Source organism: Lytechinus variegatus, chromosome 1 (assembly GCF_018143015.1).
Source record: "Lytechinus variegatus isolate NC3 chromosome 1, Lvar_3.0, whole genome shotgun sequence".
Lineage (NCBI taxonomy): Eukaryota > Metazoa > Echinodermata > Echinoidea > Temnopleuroida > Toxopneustidae > Lytechinus > Lytechinus variegatus.
In genome coordinates, this window is record NC_054740.1 from 75,397,756 (window position 1) to 75,420,200 (window position 22,445).

The 22,445-nt window shown below is 34.9% G+C and overlaps 1 protein-coding gene across 2 annotated transcripts in view; it reads right to left on the reverse strand.

The window, feature by feature from the left end:
• Positions 1–22,445, reverse strand: part of LOC121423069 (tubulin polyglutamylase complex subunit 1-like) — a 44,994-nt gene that overhangs the window by 15,699 nt on the left and 6,850 nt on the right. For both annotated transcript variants that reach the window (XM_041618361.1, XM_041618351.1), the window contains exon 7: positions 8,471–8,528. In XM_041618361.1, the coding sequence (XP_041474295.1) occupies positions 8,471–8,528 (58 nt within the window). The remainder of the gene's footprint in view (positions 1–8,470; positions 8,529–22,445) is intronic.

Consider the following 22,445-nt stretch of genomic DNA (forward strand, 5'->3'; position numbering starts at 1 on the left):
TCCGAATTAGATTAAATTTTCTGTGTTATGCTTGTTGCATTTTTCTCCTTTTTTTTAATCCAAGTTTTTGGGTGGACTTGTCCTTTAATATCTGTACTGTGGAATGGCAAAAATGCTTTATGCTTGGGAAAAGCTGAAAAAGTAAAGCGTGGGAACCACACATATTATAGGTACTGGTCTTATAGGTACGGCAGAGAATAACTGGCATTTAATATACATGCAAGTCTCTGGAAATGATTTACCTTCTCTCAAATATTTTTATCAAATATGATGTCATGTCATATTATCAAACACACAAACATCCAACAGAAAATGTTGTTGTTATTCATAAAAACTAGTAAATTACAAAAACAAGTGGAGCACCTCTGGCAGTCTCAGCTGCATCACACAATTTAATAAAGCAGCAGCACTGACTTTGAAAACTACTATATAATAATTATTCACATAAGACACCATCTACGTTCACTGACCCTTAATGATATTTGACCTTGATCATGTGACCTACATGCATAAGACTTGTCAGTGATACTTGATTACCCTCTAATATGTCCACATTTCATAAACTACATGTATATCCATAAACTTTGAAAGTTATGACAGCAATTTAATAATTACCTCCAACATGCAATGGTTTAAGTTCATAGACCTTAACTGACCTTTGACTTTGATTATGTGACCTGAAACTCGCCCAAGATGTTCAGTGATACTCGATTACTCTTATGTCTAATTTTTATGAATCAGATCCAAATTTTCGGAGTTATGACGGTAATTCAACAAATACCCCCAACTTGGTCAAAGCTCATTGACCCTAAACATAAATGACCTTTGGCCTTGATCATGTGGCTTGAAACTCAAGCAAAATGTTCAGTTATACTTGATTAACCTTATACAAGTTTCATGAACTAGGTCCATATACTTTTTAAGTTGTGCTGTCATTTCAAAAACTTAACCTTCGGTTAAGATTTGATGTTGATGCCGCCGCCGTCGGAAAAGCGGCGCCTATAGTCTCACTCTGCTATGCAGGTGAGACAAAAACTGAAATTGAGTAGTCAGACAGTAACCCGTGTTATTTTATGAAAAGGGAAGGCTACCCCTGTGTTAAGTTGGATTTTAAAACAAGAGCAGAAAACAGGATAATTCCATCAAATGATATTATGTGAGGGATTTCAAAACTTCAAATTGCATGATCTCGCGGAAGGCTGCTATCCCTTTCTTTACAGTGCAACTCCTTCAGATTACTCTAAGAAAGTGGTCTGAATATGAAGCCCAAAGTCCCTGCCTGAGACTTTTGCAAAGAATGTCCCTTTAATCGAAATACAAGTTGTATTTGTGCTATTCTTGTGTCAAGACCCACTTAGTAACTAAAGTTTCAATCGGGGTATGTAATCACAGACTACCTCTCCCCCATATGGTGTGTATCATAAGCTCCATGAATTGTTATTTGCATCAAGTGCTAAATATTGTCTGCAATAGTTATCAAAATGTCGCAATTTATTCATTTAAGTCAGTCTTATTTGGAATTGGCCTTAATCGTAGATCTTTACATGTATGTTGTATTATAAATCAATCATTCTTACTTTTATTATATGATTAAAAAAGAAATGTTTCTGTAATTCAAACTAAGTCATATCTGTCTAAATTTCACCTTGTTTTTTTTTTACTCTATATGAAGTTTGAAAGTTTGTCCTTTATTATGAAATGTTAACGCAATTTGTATTCACCTACTGTCCTTTATGTACATAGCGCCATGACCGTCATGGCTTTACAAGAATTCACCATTATTATTATTATTGAAAACTTGGCCTAAAATTCTGTATCAGGTATAGAGTTAACAAACAAATTAAACAAATAGATGACAAATTGTAATGAAGACAAGACAAAGTTGAGTCTGGCATTATCGAACATGGTTCAGAGGGAACACGTGATTCAATTTCCTGGAGCTGAGTGGTGTTTCATAAAGCTGTTTGTAAAGTTACGCACGACTGGAACCTGTTCTTAGGCGAAAATCAGTTACATAGAGATATCATTAAGAACAAGAAATGGTCACCAGTCGTGCGTCCTGCGTAAAGTCATTCGTAACTTACCAACAGCTTTATGAAACGGGCCCCAGGTTGGTTAAACAAGTATACACTTTTTCACAAACTTATTCAAACAGAGATACAATGTCGGTTTTCAAAATTTGCTTTTATTTGTAAAGAGAAGCTACATTCTAAAAGCTTATATTCCCTCCTTGTTCTGTAAATAATTACACACGTGTATGATTAATTCCCCAAATTGCAAACCCATGTCTTCCTGTTGAGATTTAAGGGTCAAACATTCATGTTATTCATATCATTGAAATTAACCTAGCAAACGTAACTCAAATAAAATTCTGATAGCCAAACAAATGATGACCAAGCTGCATTTCAATATTTTTTCGATACAGTTCTCTTGAAATCAAATACAAGTGTTAACACAGTTCTTTTTGATATCATATTTAGAAGTGTAAACACTCTTAAATTCACCTGGATTTACTGAACTTGGTCAACTCAACAAAAAAAATTAATAAAAAAAAGAACAAAAGACTAAAAATATATACATATATGTATTTCTGACAGTTTCCACAGATGAGTGAGTGCCCACTGAGTAAAATTCATACAGCATAGAAGGTATCAATTGAATGAGTAATATTTCTATGCCTAAAATGAATTTCTAAATGCCCATATATACAGCGCGTCCCAAAAAAATGTCCCTCTGACATAGGACTGAATTAATTCTAAAATGTGGTAGGATTCTCAAATAAATGTTCATGAGGAGACACGTACGTGAATCCCTCCAACTCAGTGTAAAAAGTGGGCGGAGCTAAATCGGATTTTCGCGCCTAGCAACCCCGTTAGCAACGCCTGTAAGCATCGTTCTGCTCACTCTCCTTAATATCTGCGATATTAAAATCCTAAAAACCAATAGAATCGTTAAAATTTAGTGAGGCTATGAATGTTTATCATTTACATTGACTATCGGTGTACAAACTCATGCCGAATTTACCAGCAAGTGACGGTTATATTACGAATTGTCAGCCATTTTAATGAGTGATACAAAGTGCCAAAATTTATGAGAATAAAGCGTAAATTTTGTATAGCATTTCAAAATCCTTAATTTCAATATTTTCATAATTTTTCATTGTTTAAAAAACATCTTATTACATTTAGTATAATTTTCCCGAACTGATAACGTTAATAGATTACTGTTTCTCGGCTTTATGAGGAAAGGGCAGGCCTTTGAAATCAGGTTAATTTTTGTTATATTTCTAAAAGGAAATTGTTAGATTCGAACTACTATAACAACTGTTTGCCCGAAGGAGGGTTATCATCTCATAATGTTGTGTAAATGATACATTACATTATATTTTAGGAGTGTAGTAATCCATGTTAGATAACATTTTTCAGGATGAGTTTCGTAATGAAGAGAAAAATCAAGTTCATTCTTAGCACGCGAGCCGCAGAATGATAATATTTAGCGCGCGCAGACATGGCTGATCCCCTGGTGTGTCGCGTGGGATTATCTAGTCCCATACTGCATGCACGTACTGGTGTCGGGTGGTATATTCCACGTACCTTGTCCCCTTGCAGTGACCACTGTTGAGTTATATAGTGCTTCATTTTGGTACTCAATCTGTGATATACCGATATCGAAAAATGCTCGGAATATACCTGACACATATTAATGATTTCATTGTCGAGAATTATTATTTCTTTCCTGCATGCATGAATTACAAAACGTCAATGTTATAGGTCAAGAATCATGATAGAAAGATTTGGAAAATATCATGTTAAGTTTGCCCAATGTCGTATCTCACTGTATGTTAAACAGAAAATATAGAACAACTGTATTTTTTGGAAATTCCACGGCCGCCTCAAAGAGATGGTATATACAGAAAAAGAGGAAGGGGGTGTCTCAAGCGGATCGGGAGAACGGGGGGGGGGGGGGGGGGTCCTTTTCCCACTCTCTTTCAAATAACCTTATTTTCTAATATTAAATTCTTGTTGTTTATCGTGGAATTTTACCTTTTATCACATTCTATACAATATGAGGATACTACTATAAGTTTTTATAAGATTTCAAGCTGTCCTGTTCAATATTACTGATTTTTTTTCTGCGGGTCCCATTAGCCCCTCATTAGACGAGTGCCTGTTTGGTATATTTTATTGCAAGGGCTTCTCTTTTCCTCCTATCTCCCTGTTCTCTCTTTCTTTGTTTTTGTGTTTGTGACATTTTATATCTCAAAGATCAGCTCTCCCAATCTAAATTTCAACCGTATCATATTATTCCTTCCTTCTGTTGTAGTCAAACTCTCCTCCAATAAAACTATCCCTATTAATATTTGCCCCTCTTATTTCTACCGGCCTGCAATCTCATTTTGGCCCTTTTCAGTATCCCTCATCGACCCCTCCCCATTGCAACTCACCATGATTTTAAGTCATTATCACGAGAGCATGGATAGGAATATTGCAGATCTATAAAATTGCTATTACTTTGATTTTAAAATAATTTGAGTACCCCCCCCCGGCGGCCATGCAGGTCGGTTTCATATGTCGCATGATGGTAAAGGTGGCCGTGGAATTTACAAAATATACACTTGTTCTATATTTTCTGTTTAACATATACCGTGAGATACTGATGACATTGGGCAAACTTAACAAGATATTTCCCAAACCTTGATAATGTTGTAATTTTTACTATATACAGTCAATGTTACACATTCTTGACACTATAGGCAGTTTGACTTTTTGTAATTCAGGAAAGAAATAATAATTACCGAAAATGAAATAATTTATGTGTCAGGTATATTCCAAGCATTTTTAGATATAGGTAAACTATTAATTTCACAGATTGAGTATCAAAATTAAACACTAAAACTGCACAGTGGTCATCGCAAGGGGAAAAGGTACGTGGAATATACAACCCGACGCGGTATCGGACTGGATAATCCGAACGGACAGTCAGGGCGATCAGCCCTGTCTGCACACGCTAAAATGTATTATTCTGCGGCTCGCGTGCTAAGAATGAACCTAATTTTTCTCTCCATTTTGAAACACATCCTGAAAAATGTTATCCAACATGGATTGCTACACTCGTAAGATTTATTGTTATGTATCATTTACACAACATTATGAGATGATTACCCTTCTTCGGGAGAACAATGGTATAGTAGCTCGAATCTAACGATTTTCTTTTAGAAATATAACAAAAATTAAGCTGATTTCGAAAGCCTGACATTTCCTTTTAAGCGATGGAGAAAATAGCCTACCAACGTTATCAGTTCGGGAAAATTATAGTTAAAGTAATAAGATGTTTTTTAAAACAATGAAAAATTGTGAAGATATTGAAAATAACGATTTTGAAATGCTATATGAAATTTACGCTATATTTTCATAAATGTTGGCATATTGTATCACTCATCAAAATTACTGGTAATTCGAAATCTTATCCACACTTGCTTGTAAATTCGATATAGGTTGATACACTGATAGTCAATGTAAATGATAAACATTCATAGCCTTACTAAATTTTAACGATTTCATTAGTTTGTGGGATTTTAATATCGCATACATTTTGGAGAGTGAGCAAGACGGTGCTCACATGCGTCGCTAACAAGATTGCTAGGCGACCTACCGCGAGAGGGCTTTTATAATGGCGGGCTCCGCTGAGTTGATACATAGCCTATATGCGGTTCACGTACGTGTAGAAAGTTCATTTCATGTTCTAACTTTTATGAAAATTTCATTGGTCGCGCTTCAGCGGTTTTGAATACACACTCTGTTGCGTAACAGTGGTGGATTTTAGCTCATTCCAAGTTTGCAGCATTGATGCATTTCTTCATTGTCTATGGCATGTTAACCCCCATTCTTACATCCATGATCTGAGCAGGGATTATTCCCTAATCATATCTAGGCTCATCAAATCATAAACTTGAGCATGTTCAGAAGGACAAGAAACATAAAAAAATTACTTTTGTTTGATGATTGATAAGGGGAATCAGTGCACCAACTTGAAAGAAAATGTGAATGATGGATGAGTAAAATAAGCTAAAAAGGGGGAATCAACAAATTAATCACCCTTTGCGAAAAGGAATTATACCAAAGAAAATTTTGACTTTTTTCTTTTAAAAAGTTACACTGAATTATTGAACTTGACCTCAGTAGCTAATTAACTAAAAAAAAGTAATGAAAACAAAAATGCAGTATTCTTGGAATTATGCATAAAACAGACATGACCCGTTGTCTCAATCATTGTGCATCTCCAGTTTATCAAACATGAAATGAACTGTCAAATACTGTTTTTGCCCTTCTGAACATGCTCAAGGTTGTGATTTGATGAGCCAAGTTAGATCATGGAGATTTCTACGAAGCCGCAAACCGGACATTCTTGACAACGAAAAAAAAAAAAATTAGTACGTACGTACGTAGTATTATTACGTACGTACGTGATAATTATTACGTACGTACGCAGTATTATTACGTACGTACGTGATAATTATTACGTACGTACGCAGTATTATTACGTACGTACGCAGTATTATTGCGTACGTACGTGATAATCATTACGTACGTACGCAGTATTATTACGTACGTACGCAGTATTATTACGTACGTACGCAGTATTATTACGTACGTACATGATAATTATTACGTATGTACGTAATATTTTCATGTTTGTTGCGTGCCAGGAGGCGGAAGATGGTGCGTTCTCGAGCTCGGAGCAGGAGGATTGTGCTCTGTAAAAATGTCAGTTTTATGGTCTAAATATTAACATTTTCTGCACGCGCTGCGCGCCGCAAGTTTTGATTTATCAGGTACCTATTATTTTCGTGCATTCCTAAAAGTTTTGAAAATATCCCTCAGGTCTGATTGTCAATACGTATCAGCTAGCTCTGCACGCTCGCATTTTGATTGGCGAGTTATGTATGTATCGATATTAAAATCCCCTTTTTTATGACAACTTTTTTATCTGAACTTGGTGATCTGTTGTATATACATACATGTATACAGCGCGTCCCCAAAAAATGTCCCTCTGATATGCGGCTTAATAACTTCCAAAAATAAAAATTATTATCAATGAAATGTATGGATATAGAAAGCCCATCTCATGTTCTAACTTCTATAAAACTTTCATTGGTCTCGCTTCAGTGGTTTTGAATACACAGCCTATTATGTAACAGTGGTGCTTTTCAACCCATTCCAAGTTTATACACTGCTTTGTGTTCTGCACTAGTAGTAATAGTACGTAATAATTAACACGTACGTACGTAATAATTATCACGTACGTACGTAATAATTATCACGTACGTACGTGATAATTATTACGTACTATTACTATGATACGTACGTAATAATACTACGTACGTACGTAATAATTTTTTTTTTCGTTGTCAAAAATGTCCGGTTTGGGGCTTCGTAGATTTCCCTGGTCAGATCAGGGAATTCCTTGGTCAGAACAAGGTGATATCTCCTTGGCCAGAATGGTCAAAGAGGGTTGATATGCAAGAAAGTGCAGAACACAAAGCAGTGTTGCATGCATATAAACTTGGAATGGGTTGAAAAGCACCACTGTTACATAATAGGCTGTGTATTCAAAACCACTGAAGCGAGACCAATGAAAGTTTTATAGAAGTTAGAACATGAGATGGGCTTTCTATATCCATACATTTCATTGATAATAATTTTTATTTTTGGAAGTTATTAAGCCGCATATCAGAGGGACATTTTTTGGGGGACGCGCTGTATACATGTATGTATATACAACAGATCACCAAGTTCAGATTATTTCAACAATTCTCTAAGCTATATCCGGAGAGAGTTTAAAGGTTATGACAATGATAGTGCACCTCTCTAAATCAAAGTTGTCATAACTTTAAAAAAATTTCAACTCTTTCCTTTCAGTTTTAGGTACAACATTTTGCTGCAAGGGAATTCCCTGAGAAATCAACAAAATCAATAAAAATGAGAAAAGGTAAGGTGTTAACATCTATGAGGACTCACAAAAATCTTTATATACTTGTTTGCTTTCCCCTATCCTTTATATCATATCACATTCTACATTTGAATTTTCTAATAAATGATGTACGACTTATGGTGATTAATAAAAATTGCAATAGACTACACATACATGTATTCAGATTTTAAACCAGAAAAAGGGGCAAGTCCTTGATATCAGACACACATTGTTTACTGCCCTGAGGAGGATAGAACTTAAGGGAAAAGCAAAACAAATTAATGAAAATCAGATGTACCTTAAAAGGGATAGTCGTCACTTGCCAATTTGCCAATCTGAAAAAAAATTGTGATAACATCCCATGACAATTTTGTCCAATATCTTTCAAATTTTCCCATTCTCTTTTCTCATTCATCTAGTTTTGCACAGTAGGTTGCAGGTAACTCTTTGTGAATCCCACCCCTGAAAAGTATCAAATTAAAATTTGTCCAATCCTTACCTCTTCTAAGCAGTGCAGTATCTGAGATTCATTCAACCGAGCTCCCGCTTGAAGTATTCTGCAAGAAAAAAAAACGAATGCAGTGCCAAAATATTTTATAGTATACAATTAATGCACATTTATGAGTGTGTTATGACGATGCAGCACATTCGAGGGTATTTACAATTATGCGAAAGCAAGAGGCGCTTGCGCCGAGTGCTTTTGCATAATATTGTGAATGCCCGAGAGTTGCTCGCATCGTCACTAACATCACGAATCTTAAAATGTGCATTGTTTTATAAAACGGGTCGGCAAAATGAATTTTTCATGGAAATCTTGTTCAAATCCCTCCAACTTGTGTACGATCGCACAGACGAAGAGATCACAAGACTGTCAATTATGACATCACAGGCGTATCTACTATGCGCGCCTAAGTAAGCGCATCAAAATCCTAGCCAGCCTCTTTTACTGAACGCGTATCAGTTTTTACGTGCTATTGGAACTAATGCTGCACAAAAATTGCACAGTGCTGCACAAAAAATGCACGACTGGAAGGTTGCGCATAATTAAAGCATGAACACGTGACTTGAATACGCACTCACCATTGGCTACATCCTTGAACCCGTTTTATAAAAGCAACTATATGCATACTGTGCTGTGATATTCATGGCAGTTTTTAATAGCAAGTAGAATCATCTCACAAAGAATTGTGATTGATCCAATCAACCTCGACTATATGGAAATCCATCACTGTCATAAATTTTGCTACATTAAATTTTCAAAATGTCTTTCTGTAAAACATCTTTTCGTATTAGAACACATTGAAATGACAAGAAGTCATACAGTATAAAGAAAACATTCTGAACAAACATGCATTTTAGATGCTGAAGTTGCTGGCTTTCCATAGTTGAGTTTGTTCAGTTCAATCTCGACTATTATTATCATCATCATCATCATTGTCTTCACCACCAGCACCACCACTATTACTAGTAGTAGTAGTAGTAGTAGTAGTAGTAGTAGTAGTAGTAGTAGTAGAAGTAGTAGTAGTAGCAGTAGCAGTAGTAGTAGTAGATATGATTCTATTAAGAATGATCAAACAGAAATTGGAACGTACCAATGCAGTATCAAAGTTTGAATTCATTCTACAATCAAATCCAAACTTTTATCATGGTTTATTAAATTCTGTCTTTATCTTTGGCTGAGTAACTTTAGTCCCAAGTTGAAAGTCATGCCAATTTTTAAAAAGTGTAGTGGCTATTTAATCATTTTTTTCATCTTTTGATTCTTTGTGAAAATTTGAATTTGGAATGTTTTGCAATGTGCCATGCTCTCTTCCGGTAATTTCTTTTCTTTAAAAAACGGGGTATTTCAGCACTTATCTTACAATCTAAAAACTGGGTATCACAAAGCAAGAGATGATGATTGAATTTCAAAAAAAAATAATAATGTAGCCGATTTCAGAATTTCAAAGAGCCAATAAAATATTTTGTAGAAGCATACATTATATCCTTTGATATGATACCCTCAAGAAATTAGCAAGGATATTTCATGAAGTATTGCTTGCATTGCTATATATTTATCTTCAAAAACGTTATCATTTGTCAATGGCTGTCTGGGGTAGCTGACAAAAGACTTAAATCTTTTGTCAGCTACATGTATCCCAGGCAGCCAGTGAAAAATATTCACAAATCTTTATCAGGGATTAGTTTATTTCTATTTCTTTATGATAGTGTAAATTGCAGATCGATATTTTTCACAACAGACCTTAAATGTGATCTTTATCAGAGCACAATTTTTTGAACAATTATATCCACTATTCATAAATCACTTCCGATATTTTTTTTATTAATCAGGGTTAGGACTTGTACACGTAGATTAATTTGAAATATGTGACTTTCAATTTAGTTTGCCTTTATGCCCATGATTTGTTTTAATTCGACTTTAATACTTAAATTATCCGTCTTAGAAAGAACAAGGGTGATTCTTGTTTTGTTTTGAACATAAAGCTGGATTTAAGCAAATTCATATATTTGGAACTCTGAATACAAATAAAGAAAATATAGATACATAATCAAAATGTGATCTATTAATCTCTTAATCAACTAAATTATCAATGCGTCTCCCAATACCCAGTCATTCTTCGATCCTTTTACTTTATCATTTTATTTGACAAGGGTTGTCAGTTCAGCTATGATCTTCCAGTGGGCCCCGAATGTGTTCATGTAAATGGAAATACCCTTCCTTCTTTCTTATTCAGCACCCGACAAAAGCTCCATCTTTAAGTCTCAGCTGAGGATCAAACCCATGACCTCTTATTCATGAGGTGGGCACTTTACTGCTAAACCACCATGCCAGATCATCTCTGTATGCAGCACATACTATTTTTAGTACTGGTAGGTCTACTAGAATTCATTGGTATGTTCCTTTTCCATTTACTTCTTTGCCTTAATGATTTTGTTTGCATCATAAAAAAATGGGGAAAAAGCTGAGCTGAATAGATTTTTTTTCATTGCATTTCTCTAGGTATCTTAAATCAAATGGAACTCCCTTTTTCACAACTCGTGAAAGGAATTCTCCCAGGTCATTTCACAGAAATGTGAAAGGTGGAAGCTCTGACACTATCCCCATATGCCCACTCATTTTAAAGATAAATACCAGTTGTGGTAACGATCTCAAAATGAGTTCGAACAGAATCAAATGTATTTACCACCAGTGTTTGTGTGTATAAATAAAAAAAATATGTTCCAAACTGCTCTGGAAGAAATTGCGTAATTGCTGAGATATGAGCAAAATAAGCATGGATTTCCTTCAAATGTCGGGTATTTTTCGAAGCAATATCAATACACTGTCCCACATGCTTTTCTGTGTTTAACAGGGTTCATCGGAGTTATCAATTTTTAGCTAAGATTTCATGATTTTACAAAGATAAGTTCACATTAAAGTACCAGATCTAGATGTATAATAATATCTTGACAATTAACCTTGATTTAATAGACTTTCTTATCAAATGATTGTCTGCTGCAACCACTGTCTTTTATCTTTATCTTTTATCTTTAATAAAAGAATGAAATATTGATCAATTTCATGCAGATATATGCTTTTCACAAGGAATTGTAGGTGGATCAGGGCATAAGGCCTGCATTAATTTGGATTGATCCAAAGTGCATCTATCTCATGTCAACGGAAGGATTAATGACCAAGCAGTCAGACCGCAGGTCCCTATGCTAATGAGCAAATAGGCTAGATTCATCCAAATCCCTTCGAAGAAGCCTCAAAGATATCTATATCATGATATCATGATATCCATGTATCTCGGAGGCTCAAAATAAAATGTTTTGTACAATTTGCAAAAGAAAAAAGAGGAAGAAAGTTCAGTTATGATGCACATTTTCAGGCCAGAAATTCACTTACTTATCAAAATATTTCATACAAAATAAATGACCGATATGAAAGAGAAACACAAAGCTGAAATTCTATACTGTCTCACAATTTCACTCTTTAATATGCGGCACATTTTAATCGCATCAAGGCCACACTTTTCCCACTAAAGGTACAAGATGAGATTTCTAAAATTTAGGGGTAGCATGAAATCTAGAGTTCTGATTGGCTGAAAGATGCCACTTTTGGGGGACCTGCCTACTGACTGCAAGGTAGGCGGAGCCAGGAGCTAAGCATGTGTTTTACTGGCTCAATGCACAGCATATATTTTTTTATCACAATGATCACATGAACCTTATGATTGCCCCAGATAACGCAGAAAATTTAATGGCAAGGTTGGTCTAATACACACAGCAGATAAAGTTTAAGTAATGTAGCGGAATACAATTATGACAATTTTTAGAAACAGCCCCATAACAAGTAAAAAAAAATGAGGGGCTGAATGTTTGAATATGATGCATTTTATAAAATAGCAAGTGAGTGAAACAAGTGAGACAAAAGAATAAAGAATTTTAAAAAAATAATAATTCTGTCATAGATTTTGGTAGATGAGTTGATTTTTCGTCATTCTTGTTTAAGGTGGGAAAAAGGGCAATTCAGCAAATTATTGGAATTAAAATATGTTTAATAAAAAAGTTAGGCCATTTCATTCAGTGATTGATCGCTAAACCTTTAAGTTACAGGGCCCTTATCAAGAACAAACTTGGGATCATCCGTTTTAAAACAATGCAATCAGCAAGCTTTCGACTCATGATTACATGTACATCGTCATCAGGAGTCAACATTTTTTATTTGCTGTTGATTTGGTGAATTATCCAGCAAGTTCAGAATGAAGAAGCACCCCAGTTACAGCTCAAGATAATTCATATGTGATACCAAAGCACAAAGCGAGGGTTTATCATGCAAGAAACTTGAGACAAACACAGGCAGATGGGGACCTTTCATTGTGGCTACTTGTACCAGCATATAGATATTTGATGAATTCAAAATCACAACCCCCTGTTGGGATTAGAATTTGTGTGCACTGATTTTGATCTAATGCTTTATAATGAAAAGCATCAATGCAAACGTAAATCTATCAGGTAGAGAAGACAGTATTTTTTGCAAGGTATTAATTTTAAGATCCAAAGGAAAGATTAAAGTGACAATTAAGGTATATGTGCCTCAAGACTATTAAGGTTTTGAGACCTTTCCATAGGTTTTTTAAGGTCAAATATCCACTGATTGGAATCAATCATCCATGTAAGTAGTTCAAATGTCAGCAGAAGAATATAGAAGTCTGATTAGGGAGTTCATAGGGTCCATATAGCTATATCAAATATCTGATTAGGATTTATTTATTTTCTATTCTTTTTTTTAATTCATTTTTCAGTGGGGGGGGTCTTAGACCTGTATATTGCTGTCTTCCTTTAATTTATTTATTATGTATATATTTCTTTCCTTTTCATTCTCCCCCCCCCCCCACTGTTTTGGAGCCTTTATGTCTTGGTGGGGATGGAGCACCTTTTCATAACAGGCTTCTTTCTCTTCCTACCATTCATTCCACCTTTTAGATTTTTCCTTCTTTATTTAATGGGTACATAGGCAAACAAATGCTGTATATTAATTTCATTTGTCCCTATGGGTGTAAAATGATAAAATAACAAACTACATACCAAACGCAACACAACATGATCTACGAACAAACAGTATTGTAATCAAACCTTTAATAACTTAATGTGGCATAAATTTCATAATTCATATGAAGAACATCATTATTTTTTAACAATGCATATTCATACAGTTATGAAAACCAGCAAAGTCATACAAAAGAATACAATTGTTTCATTCTTCTTTATCATCAGTTATAGATAAATTTCCTCAGTCTCTCAATCATCCCAAACATGAAGGATTAATTTATCATTTCCTGGCACAAATGGAAATTATTTCTATATATTTTTCTGTATTCTTATTTACAAATAATGAAAACACATTTCCAACCTTAAAATAAATACGCAATATAATTGTGCCATACATGCAAAACATTTTTTTCATGAATATACATGTTAGTTTGATAAAGGCTAAATCTATTTTGCATTACGGTACCTGACGCATCACAGAAGGCAACAACATTGAATGTGTTCATAAATCCTCTTATTGTATTTTTTAATTCAAAGGAAAAGTATTTTCAATGTTGGGATTCATTTTAATTACTTTCATTCCAATTTAATAAAACAAGGCGGGAAGGGGCATATCTAGCTCGATTAGAAGCAATATTTTCTTCGTTTTGCCACTGGGGATAGGATAGTATTTTCGCATTCTGGTATTGGACATTCGTGTAATGTGTACATTTATCTTACATTATAAGAAAATTCAAATCCCTTTCCAGCATCACTGGTGCATGATTTAGCAAATTGACATTTGATTTACGTATGTATGACTTGTTACCTTAATTTATGTATGATTATCTAACAATTGCTATTGATTGGATATTTGACTTCTCTGTGGACATGTCATTTATTGGGATATAAGTCTGGCAAAAGGGACATTTGAATTCCCTATTGACATCTGAATTCCATAATTGGACACTTGCTCTGACACGGGGGACATTTGACCTAGAAAACCTATATTAAAAGCAGTGTTCTGAAAAATATGTATTCAATTTTTTTGCAAGGTATCTACTAGTATTCTAAAGGTAAAGACAGTAGTTTCAGCAACAATTATTTTATGACAAAGTCCATGAAATCAAAATTTATTGTCAAAATATTTCATACATATAGATCTGGTATACTAATGTAAACTTGTCTTTGTAAAATCATGAAATCTCGGCTCAAAATCGATAATTCTGATGATCACTAACACAGAAATGCATATGTAGGAAAATGTATTAATATTGCTTCTAAAAATACCTGACCTTTGATGGAATTCTGTGCTTATTTTGCTAATTTCTCACCAATTACGCATTTTCTTCTAGAGCTATTTGGCACATATTTTTTATTCATAAATACAAACACATTGGGGGTAGTAATACAGTAATTCCCATGGATTCCGTTTAAACTCATTTTGAGATTGCTACCACAACTGGCATTTATCTTTAAGATCCAAAGGGAAGATCAAAGTGACAATCAAGGTCTGTGCCTGAAGACTAATGAGGTTGCGAGACCTTCTTGCTAAAAAAAGTGCTAGAGTAAATACATATACGATAAGAAGCATGCAATCAAGGACAATGCATAGGTTGCGTGAGCTGAATTGTCTTCTGGTTACCAATTAACAATTAAAAAAATTTTCCCTAGCGTTATTATTGATCTCGGGGGAGTGGGGGCACTGATATCTGGGTTTCGTTTTCATACCGTATTTGTCTCCTTCATACTTGCCTGAACAAGACACAATGAACAATAATCTCCTTAAATATCTCAACAATTTTATGAAAAAATGTAAATTGGATTGGGTCCAACTGTTTGACTTCAGATTTCCTTTCATTTGTGTTCCTAACAATAGCCCAAAAATGAAAATAGCATGCCCGGTGGAGCAAATATGTGACAAAAGCATTCAGAAGAGAAATGTCATTCAAATCTCCCAGGCCAATTCCAAGAAATCATCTATTGTTAAGGGTGTAATCAGAGTTTACACTCTTCATGTGATATACTCTCAATAGAAAAACACACACAGCCTTGATATTTGGGATCAAAAAGTAAAATAAAAAAAACATCTCTAAGGGGAAGGACACCTTAATATCAAATTGTTTTTTAATAAAAGAAAAAGAAAAAAAAGGAAAAACTTATCACGCAAAGATCTGTCTAAAAATAAAACAACATGGAGACAATGCTTGTCGGAAGTTAGGGTATCTGTATGGTGGTACGGACTGGGACCTAAACTGAAAAATAAAAAATATCTATCTAGCCAAAACAGAAAGGTGTAACCCATTAATCAGGGGCCGATTGCACGAAAGGGTCTTTCCAAGGACCGTCTTTCGTGTCGCCCATCTTTTATGATACGCTATAAGCGGGGTGTTTCTGAAATTTATGATAAAGAATAAGATTCGTTAGCTTGCTTTTAAATCAAATTTTATACAATTTCATGATATATCACATCATTTTATAAACAAATATTTTGTTAAGTTTAACGGAAGAATGAAATATGTTTTCAGGTAATTTATTTAAAATGCGTTTCACATGGCGTATCATAAAAGATGGGCGACACGAAAGACGGTCCTTGCAAAGACCCTTTCGTGCAATCGGCCCCTGAGTGCTATGCTTTCAAGACTGGCCTGTCTACACAGATGCTAGGTTGGTTGATGGGAAATATTAAACATACCTGTACCCCAGAGGATGATTTTTTTGGGGGGACTTTTCGGAATAAATTGACAAACAAAACCAACCCTGCATCAAGGGCACAAAACATCGATCAAAATCAATATACCCAATGGATAGTATGGACTGTGTTGAACTGAGTAAAAGATGAAAAAGATGATTGTCCATGACATGAATGGGGAAAAAAATATTTCCAACTTATAGAGGCATATCAACAAAGAGGAATTCATAATATCTTCATTCTTCATTCTAATATATTGTTCTATTCATACGTGAAGCCATTCTTAGGCCTAAAAACATAATGGGGGTCAGTCGGTCACACGGTCGTTCCCCCCCCCCATGTCATGGATGTTGTTTTGCCACGTCATTGCCAGTAAATACAAAGAAGGTAAAATAATTGAAATACAGTTTAATTGGATAATTTTTTTTTTGGGGGGGGGTCAAATTAAAAAAAATAAATAAAAGTCAGCAAGTTTGACACAGGTCAGTCAAGTAACTGCAAAATTTTTTTATTCATACTTAATATGAGACATCAAATTCATTTCATCTCATATGAAATCAAATTAATTTCAATCAAATGGACTAACAGAATTCTGTGTAATATATAAAAAGCAGTCTAATTGGGGTGAAATGTAGATGCAGTCTTGAATTTTGCACCTTTATTTGGTAGACCTACTGAATATCACTCGTGCTAAATTAGTCTTAATTGATTGTATGAGTGAAATTATCTTTTTTCTCCTTTCTCAGGCTTGGCTCTCTGTTAGACTTGAAATCTTAACTCACTTGGCAGAAACTCTGTGACAACATAGTTGAATGTAACTCTTTAAAAAATCATTCAGATGTGTAGGTGAAATGAATATGACAGTTGTACAGGCCATAAAGGTGCTACAATAGATCGCATAAACACCCGGCAGTGAAAATACAACGCCTAGTTGGCTTTAAGTCGATAATGCCTTCATCATATCTAGGGGCATGTTTTTAGAGGGTACATTAGAGTGAGCTAATACGAAAACAGGGTCAAAGTGATGCGTGACAAATGTGCGTGCAGGGGAATATCTCTTGTGCATTTTTTTCCAGGGACGTTTCCCACAAGCCTAATAATTTCATAACAATAGCGAACCGTACTTGACACAGTTTCCTCGACACCAACAGTGTAATCAAATTCACAATAAGCCCATAGTAATCTTACTGAAGAGCTCCATCTCTAAGTCTTGTTCAGACATAAGACAACGACAACGTTTTGAATACATTCGGACCTGACGTATTATACATGTAACGGTGCAACACTCCCATAAAGGAAATTCCTCCAATCTGCAAAGATGCACAAAAGTAATCATGCTTTATTCTACTTTCCAAAGATCAGTGCAGGTATAAGGTGCCAGAAGAAATGAAAATTTGTGAAGAGTAGTGAAAAAATTGAGGGGGGAGGGGTAAGGAGGTTCATGAGCTTGACCCAAATTATTTTCATCCTCAATGTACATTAAGAGAGAAAACTGTGCTCTTTCAAAACTCAAGAGGGGGTAGTTGCAGATGAGAGAAGCTGAGGGGAGAGTCCATATAGATATATTACTACATGTAGTCTGCTAGACTGCAGTCTCGCAATATGCACAGGGCATGGTCAGCTATTGCTTGATAGGTCTCAATTTGCAACTGTACCCAGATGCACCCATAGCTCGTACATCATACTGTTGTGAAAAAGGTATACTCTCCGCGGGGGGAGTCAAATGTATTGCTGTAGTACACATGCATGGCCAAATCATTTCTAAACACCCCCTAAACAAATTTTCTCTGTGTGCAAAATAACCTAAACAAGTTTCTCGTGGGCTTCATTTACACATTTTGGCCCCTAAACAAGTTATCGCCAGAATATGACCCATAGTAGGGGAGACCGGGGTTAGTTGGAACATGGGGTAAGTTGAAACATTGTAATTTTCTTTAACGCCTGTAAAGTAAATTTATGCAGTACTGCCCTCAATTTATTGCTATTAATAGTACAACAGTTGTAGTATCAATAACAGTAAATTGAGGGCAGTAATGCATAAATTTACTTTACAGGCATTAAAGAAAAGTACAATGTTTCAACTTATCCCATGTTCCAACTAACCCCGGTCTCCCCTACTTGCTAACAATAAGCTTAAATAGACAAAACTATATTCATGAGTATTGTGCCCCCCCCCCCCCTGATGCAGTTAGGGAAAAACCCAAACACTGTTCAGAAACGAAAAGGATAAATCCCCAGGGAAAAAAACATACCTTAAATTCAAACATGTTTTGCTAGACTTTAAAAAAAAACAGCTTTGGAAAAAATCATACCCTAGATATATTTGACCCCAAGAATGACACCCCTTTGAACATGTTTTTAGGTCATACAAAATTGAAAATATGAATGACAAATTGTATCTCAATAAACTACTAGTGTGATTACATGGGGATTATTACTATCAATTTGGCATTTTCACCTGACTTCTCGGGATGAAATTTTCCTAATAATTTGCATGTACCTGTCCGTTTATAGGCCTATTGCTTGGGGAACACAAGGAATGATACATGCATTCAATTACAGTATAATTTATAGACAATCATACCAAACAGCTCCACATGGTGTAAATTTTGATAAAGGAAACAATAACAGAAGGCATGCACAAATTATTCACAGATGAACCAGTGAATCAACGGCTATTTATAAATTTATTCATATTTATGTATTTATTTGTTTATTCATTCATTTTCTATCATTTCTATAAACCAACATTGTCTTTTCAGCATCTTTTCTTTGCCCAAAGTGTGTACACAGAGCTAACCCTGTGTACACACAATGACAGCTACAATTATACGAAGCAAATAACAATGCAGAAAGAAAATATTTATAATATCACATGAATATGTAGAAAAAAATTCAACGCTAATAGTAAGGTTGACAATTAATCAAAATACAGTGAATCGGCCCATCTTCTCTGGATTTCCTTACCTTAAAATGCATTGTGTTTATTTGTTTGATATGTATATGTACAATGAGTTCCAGTGTTTGGAACTCTTTGCCATAAAAACCAATATTCGAGTGACAAAGACACAGTTACTAACCAAACACAGTTTCAGGTATAATATTTGTAGTTAAATTAGGATAAAAATCACTCAACTGCTGACAAGTAGTAGGCCTATCCTTTTATTCCCAGTATTTCTCAGTTTTGCAATGTTTTTATATGCTAAATTGATTAAGTTTGAAATTTTCTCTTTCAGGATATTGTTATTGGTTCTATAGTTACACTCAATTTTAGTACAATAAAAATTATAATATTTCTTCTCCTCTCCTCTCCTTTTCCTTCTCCTTCTTCCACTCCTTATTATGTCCTTGATTAATTTGTTCACATAATGTTAGTCCAAAGATTCACTATAGGATCTTAATTGCTGGCGGATGTATAAAGTATTTCAGCCAGGTCAAATACAATCAAGTTTAAGATTTTCCAAAAAATTAAAGTGAAAGTCTTAAACATGCATACAGTAGTATTTTTTTTTACTTGAAAAAAATATTGAATTGTTTGTAAGACAAGATTACACTGAAAACATCCTACATTCCCCCCCCCCCACCCATCAGGCCTATTGCAAAATAGTACGACTGCATGCAAGCATTTCATATGCAAATTTTGCTGTCAACAAACTTTTCTACATTGATTTGCATGTAAGAAATAATCAATATGATTGGATGGTTGCCAGCATTTTCAATCTAAGTCTACATAAACTAAATATACATTAATCAATTGAATCAACTGAACCAGTGCATATACTACAAAGTACAATTTTTTAAAATATTTTCAATAAAAACTAATTTTATGACTTGCAAGTTGTTGTAATGATGGTTATATCGTCGTTTAAAACCATGGAAAAAAAGGAGTTATTCTATGATTTCTATGTGTAGATCTACATATATGGAAAATAAATTATAACAATTATCAACAAGTGGAATGCCTCTGGCCGTCTCACCTGCATCACGCGGTTCAATATAGCAGCAGTGCTGACTTTGAATACTACTCTAACTCGCACAAGATGTTCAGTGATACATGGTTACTCTTATGTCCACTTTTTATGTACTAGACCAATAAACTTACAGAGATATGATGGTTATTCAACAGAAAACCCCAACATGGCCAAAGTTCATTAACCTTACATGACCTTTGACCTTGATCATGTGACCTGAAACTCGAACAGGATGTTCAGTGATACTTGATTACTCTTATGTACAAGTTTCATGGATCAGATCCATAAACTTTCAAAGTTAGGATGGTAATTCAACAGATACACCCAATTCGGCCAAAGTTCATTGACCTTTGACCTTGGTATGTGACCTGAAACGCGCACAGGATGTTCAGTGATACTTGATTACTCTAATGTCCAAGTTTAATGAACTAGACCAATAAACTTTCAAAGTTATGATGGTAATTCAACAGATACCCCCGATTCGGCCAAAGTTCATTGACCCTAAATGACCTTTGACCTTAATCATGAGACCTGAAACTTGCACAAAATGTTCAGTGATGCTTGATTACTATTATGTCCAAGTTTCATGAATCAGATCCATAAACTTTCAAAGTTATGATGGGAATTCAACAGATATCCCCAATTCGGCCAAAGTTCATTGACCCTAAATGACCTTTGACCTTAGTCATGTGACGTGAAACTCATGCAGGATGTTCAGTGATACTTGATTAACCTTATGTCTAAGTTTCATGAACTAGGTCCATATATTTTCTAAGTTATGATGACATTTCAAAAACTTAATCTCAGGTTAAGATTTCGATGTTGATTCCTCCAACATGGTCTAAGTTCATTGACCCTAAATGACCTTTGACCTTGGTCATGTGACATGAAACTCTTATAGGATGTTTAATAATACTTGATTAACCTTATGGCCAAGTTTTATTAACTAGGTCCATATACTTTCTAAGTTATGACGTCATTTCAAAAACTTAACCTCAGGTTAAGATTTGATGTTGACGCCGCCGCCGCTGTCGGAAAAGCGGCGCCTATAGTCTCACTTTGCTTCGCAGGTGAGACAAAAATGAAGAAATAAATTATCAGCATCATAGTAATTAGGAAACTACTTGAAAATCCAAACATGTCTTCTTTCGATGCCTTGTGTCTTTGATGCATTAGACACTGCAATATTAAGGGCCTACTTAAATTGCTTGAAATTTATGAGGTCACTCAAATACCAGATCATATTAAAAACATGTTCAATTTGTTGGCAGGACATACAATATCCCTGGCTTATATGTTATTTTTGATATGCATCCCTTCCAAATCATTAAAAAATAGAAGTCATATCAATGTATCGAAATGTTATGACCAAAGCACAAACGGTTGAGGATGTATGACCGCTGGCCTTTATTATGTTGTAAGATAGGCCTATATGCAATATAGACCTGTATAAGGCCTTTTTTGTCGTAAGTTTTGTTCGATTTCTTTTAAATTCGAATTTTAATTTTTAATAGTGCAGTCACTACAATTTCACTGTTTCCATTTGCTTTCACGCCCAAGTCATCATTTTTTTTGTTCTGTGCTCATCCGTGTGCATCCCCATAAGTACTGTATGCGCATGGCAGGCTGCGAATACCTATCGAGAAATGGTGGCCAAGTCTTCGTGTAATCACAGCGATTTGACGAAGTATGCCCTCTAGCACTATTAGTATATATCTCTATGGAAGAGCCCTACCTCTGCCATCACATTCTTTTTTGCTCTTGTAACAACTTTCTTTTACACAAATCACTCCTAATAAAAAATAATTTCCAACATTGACATTGCAAATATGCCAAGTCTCATGCCTTAGACGTGAGACTCCAGCTTTACCGAACACTTGCTTCTCTCTCAAATCTCTTTCTCATACCCGTATTCTCATGGGGCCTGTAACACAAAGCTTAGTAATGATTGTTGAACATTTTTCTTTCATTTTTTCTTTATCTGTACATAATCCAACCTTATAAAAATGTACAATGCGTTTGCAGCAAATGGTTGAATTTAATTGGGGGTGTAGTGCTGTGGCTGTTATTTACATCACAAAGTGTAATTTCAGACAGCAAACTGTATACTTTCAAACTTAAGAGGGGGTAGTTAAGGATAAAGAAGCAGAAAGAAGAAAAGAGAGAATGTCATCTACGATCACATTTCATTCTTTTTATGTAACTAATAAGGTCACCAAGAGTGTAGTCCTTACACTGTTGGAGGCACTAATCAGAATCTTTAAAGGTCAAGTCTACCCCAGAAAAGTGTTGATTTG